The sequence below is a fragment of the Perna viridis genome, chromosome 12 (assembly GCF_037379345.1).
Source record: "Perna viridis isolate PV_CMFRI_1.1 ecotype Kerala chromosome 12, ASM3737934v1, whole genome shotgun sequence".
NCBI classification, from domain to species: Eukaryota; Metazoa; Mollusca; class Bivalvia; order Mytilida; family Mytilidae; genus Perna; species Perna viridis.
Window position 1 is genome coordinate 21,993,234 of NC_142456.1, and position 16,589 is coordinate 22,009,822.

Genomic DNA, 16,589 nt, shown 5'->3' on the forward strand with positions numbered 1-16,589 from the left:
AATTATATAATACATTAACAAACAGAACGTTGATAATAATGCAATATCTTGTACCTGTATAATGATGTATATTATCACCCATATAACAATACATCAAACAACTTAAAGATTACATGTAAACATATCTTGTCGGTCTTACATATTCTCCTAACATAGAAACGTAACTATGTTCTTGTAATATTTACGATGTGGTTAGCCTTCAAAGTAGATATGCAACATGAATCCCATGTAAAATAAAAGCCGAAGGTAAGTTGACAGTTAGAAGTTAGAAGAAAAAGATTCTTTCTTTTAGGATGCTAACGTTTTGAGATTGTGTATAAATATTAAATTTTGTGAAGCGGTACCATAAGAGCTTACACATTCATAGATTGGGATTTTGTATTTAAAATAAGCCGTATATATCCTTTTGTTTTGGCAAAAATAAAACTGATTATACTTTCAAGTACATGTTAAAAGTTATATAATCTATACATATACGTTGCAAAGTTTATTAGAACAAACACAAATTATTTATTCAGAATAAAAAAAAAAATTTAAAAAAAAATTAAAAAAAACTAGTACAAAGTTTTACAGTGTATGACAATAAACAATGACTGAAAGTATCTGTTGAAAAGCTTTGCCGCTCTTGCGATGGTTTATTCTATTGCAAAACATTCTTATTTAGCAAGACTTAAAGTTCATGACACTTTGAAAACGAACTAAAAATTACAATTACTTTTAACCGGAAAATACGGAAACAGGACATAAAGAAAAGAAACAAAGAGGATGGAATAGAAACCACACATAAATCACTAATATTCTAATCAAAAGTACGAAATATCGGCAAAAGCAACAAAGCATCCAGAGGACATTTTTGAGACATCGGAATGCACAGACATGTGCAAAAGCAGAGACGATCCACTAGCACAATGTAGACAGTGAAAGTACTATTGTTCGTGGGGTACCAATTTTCGTGGTTTTCGTGGTTAGGCCAAACAACAAAATTTGGTTCCCAGCGAAAAGGATAATACCATTGATGTGTTTACTGAAAACCTATAAACCACGAAATCAAAAATCCACGAACTTGTGTTTCTGTCCTAATCCATGAAAATTGGTATCCACGAATTTAAGTTCTTTCACAGTAATACTATTGCATGTAAAAACAGAAGGAGAACAAGGTAACGCAATAAAAACAAACAAAAAACAGAAACAAAAACAAAACAAAGCAAAAAAAAAACCCAAACCCAAAAACCTAAAAACTAAAGTGCTTTCATTATGAATTTCCATGAAAAACTGAGAGCGACATTAGGTGTTCCTGAATGGCAAGCATGTCTTGCTCTTACAGCGAGACAAGTCATACTGCAAGTGTGTAAACTCTAGTAAACGTCCAATGAGAAACCTTCAGAATCTTACAAAATCGTGATGAGAGAATTAGTTTGTATATTCAAAGGATTCTGTAAACTAATTTGCATACAAAATTGACTTTTGTGACAAAATTGAATTTTGTCTCATAAAATTGACTTTTGTGACACAAAATAGACTTAAGTCTCACAAAATTGAATTTTGTGCCACAGAATTGACTTTTGTGACGCAACATTGAAAATTTGTAGTATGTTATGTTTGTTTGTTTGTTGGGGTTTAACGTCCGAGCAATCTGAATTCATTTTTGTTGAACAAAATTCATTTTGTCTGTACAAAATTGAATTTTGAGTACAAAATCACAAGTGTCCCATTCGGCGCCCCGGATTACCGGTTAAAATACGCATGCTAAACACACAACAAACGCACATACCTTTCGAGGACAATTATATAAACAAGCTGCAGCACATAGAAACTAATAAAGGATTTCTATGATAGTAATATGAGTACATTTTCTTTAGCCGCCATGGGAACCAAAGATGCCACAGGAGAGTCGTCTAAGACTGAGTATACTCTGTTTGAAAAAGTCACCAAAACAATATTTCTTGTGTTAACGTGGGTTATGATAGTAAGTATAACTGGTGTAAGTAACGTCTGCATTGCTTGAACTTGTAATAAAAGATTCATGGTTATTAGGAAAATGAGGATTTAGGTCAAATAATCATGCCGTCTTGGGAGGCTATTTTTTCATCATACCTGCTCGCCTCCCTACTTCTAGCTGGTAATCATGAAGCATTGAGGCATAAACATACACAGGTATCTGGGCTGACAGGGTTATAATTGGAATATATTTTGGTGTAATGATCCTAAATAAAGGGGTTATAATTGTAAGTAATGGCTTCATGTTGTTAGTAACGGGGTTATGATTGTTATTAACGGGGTTATAATTGGCTAGAAACGGGGTTATGATTTGCTAGTAACAGGTTTATGATTGTTATTAACGGGGTTATGATTGTTATCAACGGCGTTATGATTGGTTATTAACGGGGTTATGATTGTTATTAACGGCGTTATGATTGTTATTAACGGGGTTATAATTGGTGAGTAACGGGGTTATGATTGTTATTAACGGAGTTATAATTGGTCAGTAACGGGGTTATGATTTGTTAGTAACAGGGTTATGATTGTTATTAACGGAGTTATGATTAGTAAGTAACGGGGTTATGATTTGTGAGTAACAGGGTTATTACTGTTATTAACGGGGTTATGATTAGTTAGTAACGGGGTTATGATTTGTTAGTAACAGGGTCATGACTGTTATTAACGGGTTATGATTGTTATCAACGGTGTTATAATTGTTATTAACGGGGTTATAATTGGTTAATAACGGGGTTATGATTTTTTAGTAACAGGTTTGGTGTTATGCATTTAGGTAATAGGTATTTAGCACTGTAAGTAACTGTGTTATGTATATAAATAAAAAGGTTATGAATGTAAGTAACGATGTTTAATTATTAGTAACAGTGTTATGTATGTCAGTAAAAGGGTTTTAGCATTTTAAGTAACGGGGTTATGATTGGTTAATAACGAGGTTATGATTCGTTGTAACGGTGTTATTATTGTAAATAATTTTGATATGATAGTTATTAAAGGGGTTGTTATTGATATGGACGGGGTAATGATTTGTTAGTAACAGCGTTATGATTGGTTTGTAACGTGGTTATGATTTTTAAGTAACAGGGTTATGATTTGTTAGTAACGCGTTTATTATCGCTATAAACGGGGTTATGATTATTATTAACGGCGTTATGATTGTTATTATCAATGGGGTTATGATTGGTGAGTAACGGGGTTATGATTGTTATTAACGGGGTAATAATTGGTTAGAAATGGGGTTATGATTTATCAGTTAAGGGGTTATGATTTGTTAGTAACGGGGTTATGATTGTTATTAACGGGGTTATGATTTGTTAGTAAAGGGGTTATGATTGTTATCAACGGCGTTATGATTGGTTAGTAACGGGGTTATGATTGTTATTAACGGGGTAATAATTGGTTAGAAATGGGGTTATGATTTATCAGTTAAGGGGTTATGATTTGTTAGTAACGGGGTTATGATTGTTATTAACGGGGTTATGATTTGTTAGTAAAGGGGTTATGATTGTTATCAACGGCGTTATGATTTGTTAGTAACGGGGTTATGATTGTTATTAACGGGGTTATGATTTGTTAGTAAAGGGGTTATGATTGTTATTAACGGAGTTATGATTGGTAAGTAACGAGATTATCAAAGAAAGGAGCAATGTTTTTATTGTAAGCAAATGGAATATAGGATTGTCAGTGACTTTAGTAGTACGGGTTATGATTGTAAGCAACGTGGGGAATGATTTTGCGTTACGTGAGTTATTGATGTAAATGGATAAATATCATGAAACAATGGAGATATTTTTTTTATTTCTGTCTAATTCTGAATCGTCCAGCCTATTGATATCCTTCTTATTTAAGGGCTTGTTCACTGAAATAACTGGACCAACACAAAAAGATCTGATTATCAAGACGAACTCAGACTATGAACTGGTGTCTCGCGCTATATCGGGGAGGAGTGTGGGATTTTTCATCGGAGCTGCCATCGGTGGACCCCTGGTTGACAAACTAGGTGATTTTTGTGATCTGATGATAGCTATTTGTTTGGATGGTGCGGCAGTGGCGACAGCTGTCGCTCCGTATTGTTCCGACATTTCCTTACTGTGGTTTTTCTTCGTCTTAGGCGGAACTTTTGAAGGAGTCATTAATATAGGTAAGAAATAAATGAATCTTTAAACAGGTTATTTTAAAACTGAATCATATATTCATATGCATTGTGTAGCTTTCTTCCTGTAAAATCGAAGAAAAAATAAATACTGCCTAAACCAACAAAGAAAAGCCAAAACAGAAACCTTTCTGAAGCAGATGTATTCCAAAGTTTACAACTTATTTGAAGTCGCTCCCCAAGTCAGCCATCGATGTCAATATTTTGATGCGAGTTTTGTAGCCAAGGCACCAAAATGAATAAATTGTCTTATACTCTTAGAGAATGACAACGGCTGAATAGAAAAAAAAAATATAAAGAAAATAAACAAATAAAATTTTTATGGTTATCATCATATTTATTATAATCAAAATTCTGCATAAACTGATCTGATGCGATCGAGTTACTTTTCTTGGTACATCAAAAGAGTTTTCTTCTGTAGCCGGACAGAAAATTATCCTGAACCTCTGGCAAGAGAAGGCAACAGGACCACTTCACGTTTTACACTTTGGGTTTGGCATGGGATCGTTCATCGTTCCACAGATAGTCAATCCTTTCCTGGCCGTCTTGGATGATGCCAGTACCAACTCAACCAATATTACTTCCATAAACAATATGACTACCATGTCGACGACTACCACAGCAAAGTACCTAAAAGAATCAAGAATAGAAACGCCTTTTCTAATTGTTGGTATCATTGTAGCTTCGGTATCTTTAGCGTTTTACATTTATCAGTTTTGTTGTAAGCGAGTTTCCGAAAAATCTGAAAAATCCAAAGAAATGGAGACACTCTGTCGAAAGGCTGTTAAAGTTGTAGATCCCGGCACTTGTGCCAGTGGGGATCGTTTCTTTGGAGTTCAGGTTTTTGCTTTAATGTTTTTATACTTTTTTAATGTAGTTGGTGGGGAGAGGTTATATGGGAAATTCATACGCAGTTATGCTATTGATAAACATGAATTTTCAGGAGACAACGGTTCTTTGATTAATACTGAGTTTTGGATAAGTTTTGCCATTGGCAGATTCCTCGGACTTTTTACGGGAAGGTTTATACCAATCCGAATTTTAATCCTTATCGAAGTTACAGGCGTACTGATTTGCTCTATATTATTAGAAATATTTGCACGGGACAATGATTTAGCTCTGTGGATACTGACAGCACCGATGGGATTTTTCATTGCTCCGTTATTTCCGTCCGGTATAGGATGGGGAGATTTTCACGTTGAGTTTACAGGATTTGCCATTACCTTTGTTTTAATGGGTGGTGCCCTTGGTGGTATGTCGTATCTTTGGGTTATTGGTTATCTCTATGAGTACCAAGGTTACGATATGTTCCTCCACCAGCTGGTGGTTTATGGCGTGATTGGGGTCGTGCTGATAATTATTTTAAATATCATTGGAAAACGTCATGGTGGTAGATTCGAAAATATACAAGAGGACACTAAGATTGATGGAAAGTCGAAGGAAGGGACGGACAATGTTGGTTTCACAGATGTTTCACTTGTTTCGGTCAGTGATTCTAAACAACCTCAAAACTTCCATAACAACGGGGACTATGCTGAAAACGGAAACACACATCTGTGATTATACACGAGTTTTAGACATACGACGCACGTTGTGTAATTATAGATAATCAGATGAAAAAGAAGACAAATACCATAGGATGCAAATTCGGATCAAGGATTTCAGGTTACGGTGTAACTAGAGTTATAAGCCCTTTTCCGGAAGAATTTGTGGATAATCAAAAATAAATGTTTTCAAGGGGGCGTACTCCAGGCATGCCTTTCCTAGGATCCGCGCCTGGATTTTCATAGGTCGATCCATATTTACCCATTTTTTGTTAATTTCAACAGAATATTAAATAATTATTTTTTAATTGTTATTTTTTTAATTAAGACATTTAAAGATATATCTATACCAATGGTCCATAATATTAGTATACGATTTTATTTTGGCGTAAGCGAACAACCACAAATACCGAATCCCGAATTCGACCGGTCCCAAAATGCAAACAAATATTTTTTCTCGGATTTTGTGTAATAAAAAAACATACATCTGAATTTTGATTGATTTATCCAATTGAATGTGTTAATCATAACAAAGCTTTATAAAAATCACTTTCTAGTTCTTAAGCACATATACCTCTCGTGTTGCTTCTATTTCTACTGTATTTGCTTTACACTGTAATTTTTCGAATTGAAATGCATTTCTACAAATTTAGGTTACAGACCACCAATTCAACCAATGAGTATTTGGAACGTACGCAAAAATGGTCCTACGCATAAATTACCCCTGTTCCTCATAGTGCTGTGAAAAAAGTTCTCAGCTTATTAAAAAAATTTAAACAGTTTCTGAAAGGAAAAGCATTTCTGTACATTTTATAGGTGCATTTTGCTTCTTGTGATGTGAAGCCTAATCTCCATAATGATTTCTAAATATACCCCTATCTTGTGAAAACACTGGGATTTCCCATGCTATTTATAGACACTTCACTTCCGGTGACCAGTACTGCACTGCAAGTCTGCTAACCCCACATGCCATTCTGAGGATTGTGAGCTGACATGTGTAGAATCATGCTGATATATAGTCCTCTGCAGGTTAAAGTTAAGGTAAAGTCCAGAGAAGCCATTGTATATTGTGAAATTTGCACAGAAGCCTATGGGAAGTGGAATTAGTGGTTTCTAGCCTTTACAGCATGATATGCCCCGTCTTTTATCAGACCGATGATAATGTAAACGTTCAATCGATACCAGCATGGTGTCTTTTTGTCTAATACAACAACGTGAAACCGTCCTTGCGATACTAATAGTAGTCAAGGACGAAGAACCCTATCACCAATAAAGCAGTTAACTCTTCCATTGACACACTCCCGAACAGTTATCATGAGGAAATGCTTTAGCGACAGGATCTGTCTAGAAAAAAAGTAGATACAAATAATATGAGAACATTCAGGTAAAATAAAATATGTTGTGACGTCACTTTTGCGACCTTTTAAGGATTTTTTTTTTACAAAAATATCATTTCGTTGGTGAATATAAAATCCAAAAAATAAGGCGCTAGGTTGTTACGAAGATTATAAACCTTTGATTATGTTTTTACTATAATAATAATCAAATCTTTGCTCCTTAATTAATAATTACCATTTTGATCATGTGACCAGTAATCATAGATTGTACTTGCGCTTCTTACTTTGAAAGTGCTATTGTTAGTGGGGTACCAATTTTCGCGGTTTTCGTGGGTAGATCATGCCACGAAATCTGGCTCCCAACGAATAGTATATTGGCATTGTTGTGTACATTGTAACTGGAAACTTCAAAACCACGAATTCAAGAATCCACGAACTTGTGTTTCTTCCCTGATTCACAAAAATGGTATCCAGGAATTAAAGTACAGTACTTTCACCGTATCCCACTGATTTTGTTTTGTTCCAATGTAATGTTTATACCATATGTATGTCAAAAAGTATAAAATATATTATGAATCGACAATGGATGACCCAAAAATGATTTTAAAGTTCCCTAATAAAGCAACCAAATTTTGCTCAAATCAAGGAGTTATCTCCCTTTTTTAAATGAATTTAAATGGTTTCTGTGTAATTCATTTCTTTTTTGTCGTTGCGGTTAACCCAAAAACCAACATTCAACTTTCAGAAAAGGACGCATTTATTATATTAATTGGGAGAAAATATTTTGAAAACAAAATTAATTATGTGCCATCCACTGCCTGGTTTTTGCCTGGACATGATGTAGGAAAAACGATGCTTCTTCGGTCTTATATATATCCTTCTTCGGTCTTATATACACATGATATATTTCTACTTTTTTACGTAACGATAGTCAGTGTTCGATAAAACCATACATCCCTCTCCCACTAAAATCAATCAAATATAGAACGATAACTCTTGCACAGTGTCAATTTCATATAAACCTATATCATTTTAAACTCGAAAGAGCAACCACCTCATGAAAAACTGAGACTGGTTATGTGGACCGTAAATATTTCTGAAATATAAATTAAAGTGAAAGCCGTATTTCTGACATGCTTGAATCACCTTCTGCAAGACTTTTGTCAAGATTGCTACATAATTGCAACATTGCATTACAATAATGATGCAGGTTGTTTATTGGATGAAATTATCCAATTTAAGGCTATTTTCTGAACTATTTATGGCTCAAAGGAGATTCTGATTGTCTTGTGCAGCTAAGAACAGAATCTGAGTTATTGATGTTGCTATAAAAATCACCATCTGAATGAAGATTAAATTGCCTATCAATTCTAAGGTTAAAAACATTGATATTGTCAAGAAAATTTTAGTCAAGATGTTTAGAATGTAGTTATTATGTTCCTGAAAACTTTGCTTAATGTTTCTTTTTACAGTTTTCTACAAATATGCACGTTTCCTTACTTCACAAACATATTACTTTAGCCTTATTTTTCTAACAACAGAAGTGTCAACATCAAACTTTAAAATAAATGTTCAGATTTACCATAGCAGATTTTTGTTCGGAAATGCAAATATGCTGTAGCCTCAAATATCCATTGCAAGATAAAAATAATTTATGACTAATTGTCAGAATTGAATGGAAAAAATCAATATGTTATGTTTATTCTTGGTATTTAGCTAGATCATGCCATAAAATCATATAACCTAAAGCAATGACATTTTTGCAAGAAAATTAATGTTAGCTTGCACTGCACAATACATTTAGGAATAGGACTATATGAATTTCAGACTTCAAATCTTGTTTTTGACAGCTGTAGATTTTTCTAAAATTTGTTGTTTATACTTTTGTTGTAAATGTGCTATAATTGTTGTTTATACTTTTGTTGTAAATGTGCTATAATTGTTGTTTATACTTTTGTTGTAAATGTACTATAGAAGTTATAAAACAGTTGTTCCTAAGTTTGACTTGTGCTTGTGTTTGTATCTTAAATTCATATAAAGATGTATTTAACGTTGTTTCAGCGCTAAATTTAATGTGTTATTATAACTATGAAGGAAAGCATTTCGGTAAGGAATGTCCTAGATATTAACTTAAGCTGAACTTTAACATAAGATAAACCCATTAACAAAAACAGATCCATTAAACACTATACACATTCATAAATCGGAGTAAGATAGACACTTAATTAAAAACAGCAATAAATATCCATAACAGCAATGTAGACCACCAAAACAGCAATATAGACCACCAAAACAGCAATATAGACAAACAAAAACAGCAATATAGACCACCAAAACCGCAATATAGACAAACAAAACAGCAATATAGACAAACAAAAACAGCAATATAGACAAACAAAAACAGCAATATAGACAAACAAAACAGCAATATAGATCACAAAAACAGCAATATAGACAAACAAAAACAGCAATGTAGACAAACAAAAACAGCAATGTAGACAAACAAAAACAGCAATATAGACCACCAAAACAGCAATATAGACAAACAAAAACAGCAATGTAGACCACCGAAACAGCAATATAGATCACAAAAACAGCAATATTGATCCCCAGAAAACAGCAATATTGATCCCCAGAAAACAGCAATATTGATCCCCAAAAAACAACAATACAGACCCCCCAAAATAGCAATATATACCTCCAAATCTATTGATCTACACGTAAAATTTTGATACTGAAATTAAATTATAAAGTATGAGCGTTTAATTTTTTTTCTGTCTATTTGAACCAACCTCGATGCCCATAATAACTGTTTCAAGTGATTGAGGTTATTTTGTCACATACAGATAACATATTCACAACAGTCATTCCTTGATTTCGAAAACAAAAATCACTTGAAAAATACTTTGTATTTAAAAAAATATACGTAAAATTACAATTTTTTTAATTTCATGCAGCCATCTTTTCACCGAGGATATACTGAATTTGTTTCTTACTATAAACGTTCATTAAACAGTATTAATTAAGGAACAGAAGAAGAATAACAATTTTGCGTGATAAAATGTAATTCAGATAAAAAAGAAAAAACGGTCTGGATGGTGTGACTAGCGTTACTTCAAACAGAACTTTCCGTGTTATTCTCTACTTCATTGGAGTCTGCGTCACTTAAATGCCAATATAAGTTGATGTATTCTAATTGCACTTAAATACCTCATATTGCTTTTAATTAAGGATTAATGTTGAACTAAACAAGCATGTAATGGCAGCATTATTAGTATAATATTCAGGTACAAAATGTTTCCGTTTTCAAATTAAATATAATCTAATCACGAGTATTTTAGTTGTACGAATCACCAGGAGATATTTTTTTAGCATGAGTTTTTTTTTAAGGCATGTTCTTGCAAACATCAGTTTATTTTGTGAAGCCTGGAGTAATTTTAATGCGACATGAGTACTAAATAGCACCACAAATCGTGAGATTCGAGCAAATGAAACTACACGGTTAATTCGGTTACACTAAAAATAACCTCGAATGCAGAAAAGAGAATTTCTTTTTGAACAATTTGCCGGAATTGTAGTCATATGCGAATCAAAGTAGTTCTATCCACCAGGTGGCGCTAAAAATTCAGTTAGATATCATTAGAAAGAACGAACACATATTTTTTTTTTCAAAATTTTGGCGCAAAGCGAGAAGGTAAGAGTTTACCTATAATTTTAGAACTGTATCGGTCAAATTCCGGACATATTCGTCTGGCAAATGTCTCCAAGGTTTTTCGTTCGTGTAACGAGACAGTCTGAGGACTTCCGATAGGAGTAGAAAACTGTGTCTGCAGAAAGTCAAACTTCGGCTCCTGCGTATTGAGTGTTCATATCACAACTCATATGTTATGCCAGAGCTTGCCGAAACTATGCATACTTTTTGTATCGCGCTAGAACTCTAACAAATAGGCTTCTGGAAGAGGGTTATGTTGCTACAAGATTGAAGTCATCAGCACCATGAAAACTGATTTATTCAACGGGTCATGGTTTTCCTCTCCCCGTTTGTCTACCCCGGACTTGACTTTTTATGAGCAACTTGGCGGGTGTTTCTAGAAAAGCAGAGGACGCTTACCCTACCGGTGCCTCAAAAGAATGTAATCCAGGGACAAAGACCAGACATGGAAAACAGACATACACAACAAAGAACATAAAGTAACTAAAATCATACATACAAAGTAACAAAAGTAAATGAGGAACTCGGACTCCACTGAAAACTGGGAGCATGGACCAGGTGAGAATTGGCCAAGAATACCAAAATAGGAAAGGAAAACTGTAACAGTCTTTTTTATTGGTATGTTATTGTTTTCTTAACAATTGTAAAATAATTTTAACAGGAATTGAGAAAAATCAATTGAGAGGGAAATCAAGGGAACCAGAACTCGAAAAGAATAGAATCCAAGGATAACGAATAGACAGGAGAAATAGACACAAACAGATAGAACTTAAAACAGGATAGGTATAACACAACTGTTGTATAGATTCAATTTGATGCGTTGTAGTGAACTGTCCAGATTTTCATACGTTCTGCAAGTTGTTGAATGCAGCTCTTGCTTTTGACAAACTTTGTTTAATGTCAGTAGCAGCACCACCATCTACCCATCTACCGTAACTGTACTGCCAAGATATGTAATTGTATCTGATTGAAGTAGAGTTTGTGCATTTAGTAGTACTGTTGATGAGTTGGAGTTGTTGAGATTTACGACTTCAGATTTTATGGCGTTGATTCGTAAGCCGATTTGGTTGGAAAAAAATTGCAGTCTGTTAATTTTTTTTGTTGGATATGTTGATGAGAGTGCGATAGTAAGGCAAGATCATCAGCAAAATCAAGATCTTCAAAGTTGAAAAGATTCCCCAACTGATGTCTCTTGGGGCGTCAGACGTTGTTTGTCGTAAAATCCAATCGATGGCTGTGATAAATAAGATAGATGGCATGACGCATCCTTTCCTAATTCATGTTTTTACTTGGAAGTATATCTCTGAATTCCAAACAGTGCATTTAAAATTATCATAAAATACCTTTATCAGATTAATTAGGTGTCGTGAAATACGTTGCTATTTTCCATAGGCTTATTCTATGGATGCTATCAAAAGCCTTTTCAAAAGCAATTAAGTTAATGTAGAGTTGTCTTTGCCATTCATTACATTGTTCAATAATATTTCTGAGTATGAAAATCTAGTCAGTACAACCCTTTCCTTCGCGGAATTCTGCTTGTTCTTTCCTGATGTTAAAGGCTTCTGAAATTCCCTTGACAATGATTTATGCCGTGATTATTACTTGATATGGATAGGAGTGTGATTCTTCTCCAGTTGTTGCTATCATGTAATGCTCCTTTTTCTTGGTATTTTGATGATGGTTCTTTTATTCCAAACTTTAGGTATAGCAACTTCATTCCAGATGTCTTTGAAAATTGGACATAAAACATTTGCAGTCAAGTTGGTATCAATTTCGAAATATTCTGCATTCAATTTGTCGCGGCCTGGTACTTTACCATTCTTCAAAATTTTTATGGTTGATATTATTTAAGAAATTTCTGGTGGTTCAATGTTGATTTGATTTCATGCTCAGGCAGTGGTGGTCGATTTAAAACTTTACTGAAGTGCTCCACCCTGTGTCTTTTCTAGCCATTCTCAGATGTTAATAAATTTATTTCTGATAGGGATGTTAGGTGATACTATTTGTTTTTTTCACAAATCACTTTTATTATTTTGAAGAACGTGCCTTGCTCAATTATATTTTCAGCCTTTACTGCTTTTTCTGCAAGGCTGTCGATGTAATTCCTTTTATCAGTTCTTAACATCTTTATGTATATCACTATTCCTTTTGAAACGTTTCTTTGAGTGAGCCTACTGGGTTGAGCATCATATACTTTTCTTCTTGGCCTTTCTTCTGTGTTCTTTTCTACTCCAAGTTTCAGGTGTTTTCCAATCTTTCTTTTTGCATTTTGTTTATAGCCTATAGATCCTTCAATACATGATGTTATGATCCTTGATATTTTCTCCCACTTCTACTGTGTCTTCTTCCAAATTTTGGAGCAGTTGGAACCTGTTTTGAAGCTTAAATGTGAAATCCTTCTTTACTCTGGGGTCATATATCTTATATCATGTCTATATCAAAGCGCTTACTTGGGGATATTTTTTGCCAGTAGATCAGAGTTAAAGTTTGATAATAGCTTTTACCTGTTGGTGGTCACTTCTAATATCAGCTCCTCTCTTTACTTTGACATCTAATAGGGACCTTCTCCATGTGTTGGTTATAATGATGTGATCAATTTGATTCTTGTGTTTTAAATTTAGGGAATACAAAGTACGTTTATATATCTTATAATAGGGAAATAACGTGCCTCCTATGACAGAGTTGTTTGAAGAGTAGAATTCTTTCAATGTTTTCATTCATTTTTTCGCATGTTTTCCCATTAATCTTTCATATACAGCATTATCAGAGCCTTCTTTAGCATTTAGATCACCCATAATGATTTTGATGTCATGGTTAGATGTGTTATCAAGCTAATGTTGCAGTTGGTCGTAGAAAGCGTCTTTTATTTCATCATTTGTTGGGGCATAACATTGTAAAATACTCATATTGATGTGTTTTCCTGTAGTCTGGCACTTGTCAGTCTGTTATTAATAGGTTTCCATTCAATCAGTATCTTTTCCAAGCCTTTCTTGAGGATAATAGCCACACCCTCTTGATGATAATTATCTTCACAAGAATAGATAAGCAATTCTCCTGAGGTTGTTACTTTTCTTCCAGATCTGCTTTCACCGATACCCAATATGTCGCGGTTGAACCGTTTCATATAGAAGAAATTTGAGCCAACTTCCCTGTGGCACACATTGCCTTTACATCCAAGGATCCAATTTAGATCTTCGTTTTTGTGGTGTTAAGCGTCTTCTTTACCGTGTTAGTAGCTTCCTTTCGGCTTTGACTACCGTCATTATTACATGGTAGATTACCGGCAACTAGGAGACCTGTTGTGGTTAAGTTCCTTTTTGCTGTTTCTGTAACACTCCTTTTTACATGTGGGATTGTTAATTCTAAGCAAAATTTCCTGCGTGGAGAGACAGGTTTTTCTCTAGGGGTTTCCATCCTGTAGACGATTGCATATGCTTACGAGTTCCATCTACCACGATTTTCTCTCTGGGTTTACTACTAGCCTTTCACTTTCACTTTCCTAAGTCATCCACAAAGCAGTGGGGCCGGGCTATTTAACACATGACTGAACATAAAACAACCAAAATAACAAGTAAATAGATACAAAGTAAATGAGCAATCCAGTCTCCATTAAAAACTTGGAAACCAGGTACACTGGTAGAGTAAGCGTACTCTGCTTTGACTTCCAGAAACACCCGCCGAGTTATTCATAAAATGTGACGTCCGGGGAACATGTAAAGTAATGTGGTACAGAATCAGTCGAAATTGTGACGAGTGATCAACTATAGACTTGACCTTAACCCGGCTCTATGAACAAAAAAAAAAATAAACAAAACAAAAACAAACAAAAACAAACAAAAACAAAAACAAAAACAAAAAACAGAAACAAAAACAAAAACAAAGAAAAAAAAACAAATCCCGAAATACTGAGTCAACTAAGTGTAGACCAAATCCCCTTACAAGGGAAAACCTTATTATTTTTCGCCAGTATTTTGTTCTGCCAACATTAACTTTGATATGACCCTGATTTGTCATCTTTCAAGATTTCACTTCCAAATTCGGACCACCGATAAACTTTATTAGGTTCGTTTACCGGATGTGTCTGTTAATGATTTCATCACCCATTATAGAAGTTATCTCCTTTTTATTGGCGTTTTCAACATGGACCCCTCTTCATTTTTAAGGATATCATGATTATACTTGGTCAACACGTATATGTCATCATGCTTTATAAGCAGATGACACTGCTAAGGATTTCATTATCTTTATTAAGTGTAAGTATTTGTAAGAATCATGCAAAATGGAAAAAAATCAGAAACCTATATGTCAAACAACCACCGATCTGACGATATGATTTCAATATGATAAGGTTTTGGACAGAGTTATCTGTCCTTGAAATATTCATTTTTAGTACATTTCAATAAAATTAAAATTCAATACACAAACAAATAGTCAAATTGAACTTTCAAAATGGTGTTTTTTTTATACCATGTTACACTCACTGCCAGACTCTTACAGAGACTGATACTTAAGAATTGTGTTCTTCGAAACAATTTTTTCAATTGCTCATATATTGTAAACTATTACAGATAGAATTAATCTGGAAAAAGTTACAAGTACACAGATGACTAAATAAACATAAACAAGTATAAAACGTAACAGGAGTTATATCCCTTGAAATATCATACTTTTGAAATTTTATATTTTGAGAACCAGGAGTCGTAGAGACATGTGACTTTCTCAATAAAACTGGGGTCTATGTGACCTTTCATTTACATTCAAGATCAAAGGTTACAAATGCTAAAAACCTTCTCACTGCAAATTTCAGGCCTTGATATCAAGAAAATGCTATATGTAGCGTATTGAATGACCCTTTCGATAAGCTCTATATTTTTAACCCAAGTTTACAACAGTCCGACCGTCGGTTAAAAAAATTATGACAAATTGTTTCAAAGAGTAAGGATTGTATGACCTTACATTGAACTTGTTAGTTTATTTTAAGGTCAAGTGATCCTTAGGTGTATTGTGGTAGTCACATGTCTCTGCGACTTCCGGTTCTTGAATTTGTTATTGCATCATATTTTGAATATGTTATGTGCCCAAAATGAGGTCTGAAATTGCCAATACCAAGAACCAATTCCAAAAATCAACAAAACTACAGCAACTTGAAATTTTCATATCTTACAATGATTTTGTATATTTCATCAGTACGTACACGTGTATTTATATAACTGTTATTTCAACATTGTTTCGACTTTGTCGAAGCAGGTCATGTGATATATCGTTTTGAAAGTCTTAATGAGTATATTTCAAAAACAAAACTTTCAAACCCGATTTATTATACATGTTCGAACGGTAGGGTCATTAAGTGCAAAAATAAAAAAAATCTCTGTAGGTAAGATCGCAAATCAAAGAAAGGCCTTCAAGCGTACATCCGAAATATCGACGTTTAGTCCCCCAAAATTTGTTGGGGAGGGACAATGAGTACAAAAACTAAAATGTTTTACATGGTTCGGTTGTCGCATATCAAAATAAAAGGTTGTAAAGAGTACATCACAAATATGAATTTCCTTTTACCAAAAAAAAAAAAAAAAAGAAAAAGAAAAAGAAAAGAATCTAATTGGGGTTAATAAGTGCAAAATGCTGAAGTTCAGAAAGTAGGGTTGTAGCATATCAAATGAAAGGTCATCAAGTGTACATCTCAAAAATCATGATGAAACCGACAATTGCATTTGACAAGACTCGAGTACAAGAGGAAATTGATGTGAAGATTAGCTTGGTGAATATGAAACGTCTACATTACAAGTAGAAAACTTTCAATGAACGACCTTTCAATTGTTTTAAAAACACTTGTTTCTCATGTCATGTTT

General features: G+C 34.0%; 1 protein-coding gene across 1 annotated transcript; it reads left to right on the plus strand.

Moving 5' to 3' along the window:
- The first annotated feature begins 113 nt into the window (after positions 1-113).
- On the plus strand, positions 114-9,026 carry LOC148601691 (sodium-dependent glucose transporter 1A-like). The gene is made up of 4 exons (XM_088554511.1): positions 114-246; positions 1,860-1,966; positions 3,844-4,135; positions 4,569-9,026. Exons 2-4 carry the CDS (start codon positions 1,865-1,867, stop codon positions 5,705-5,707), a joined length of 1,533 nt encoding a protein of 510 aa, XP_088410637.1. The 5' UTR covers positions 114-246; positions 1,860-1,864; the 3' UTR covers positions 5,708-9,026.
- The last annotated feature ends 7,563 nt before the right edge of the window (positions 9,027-16,589 follow it).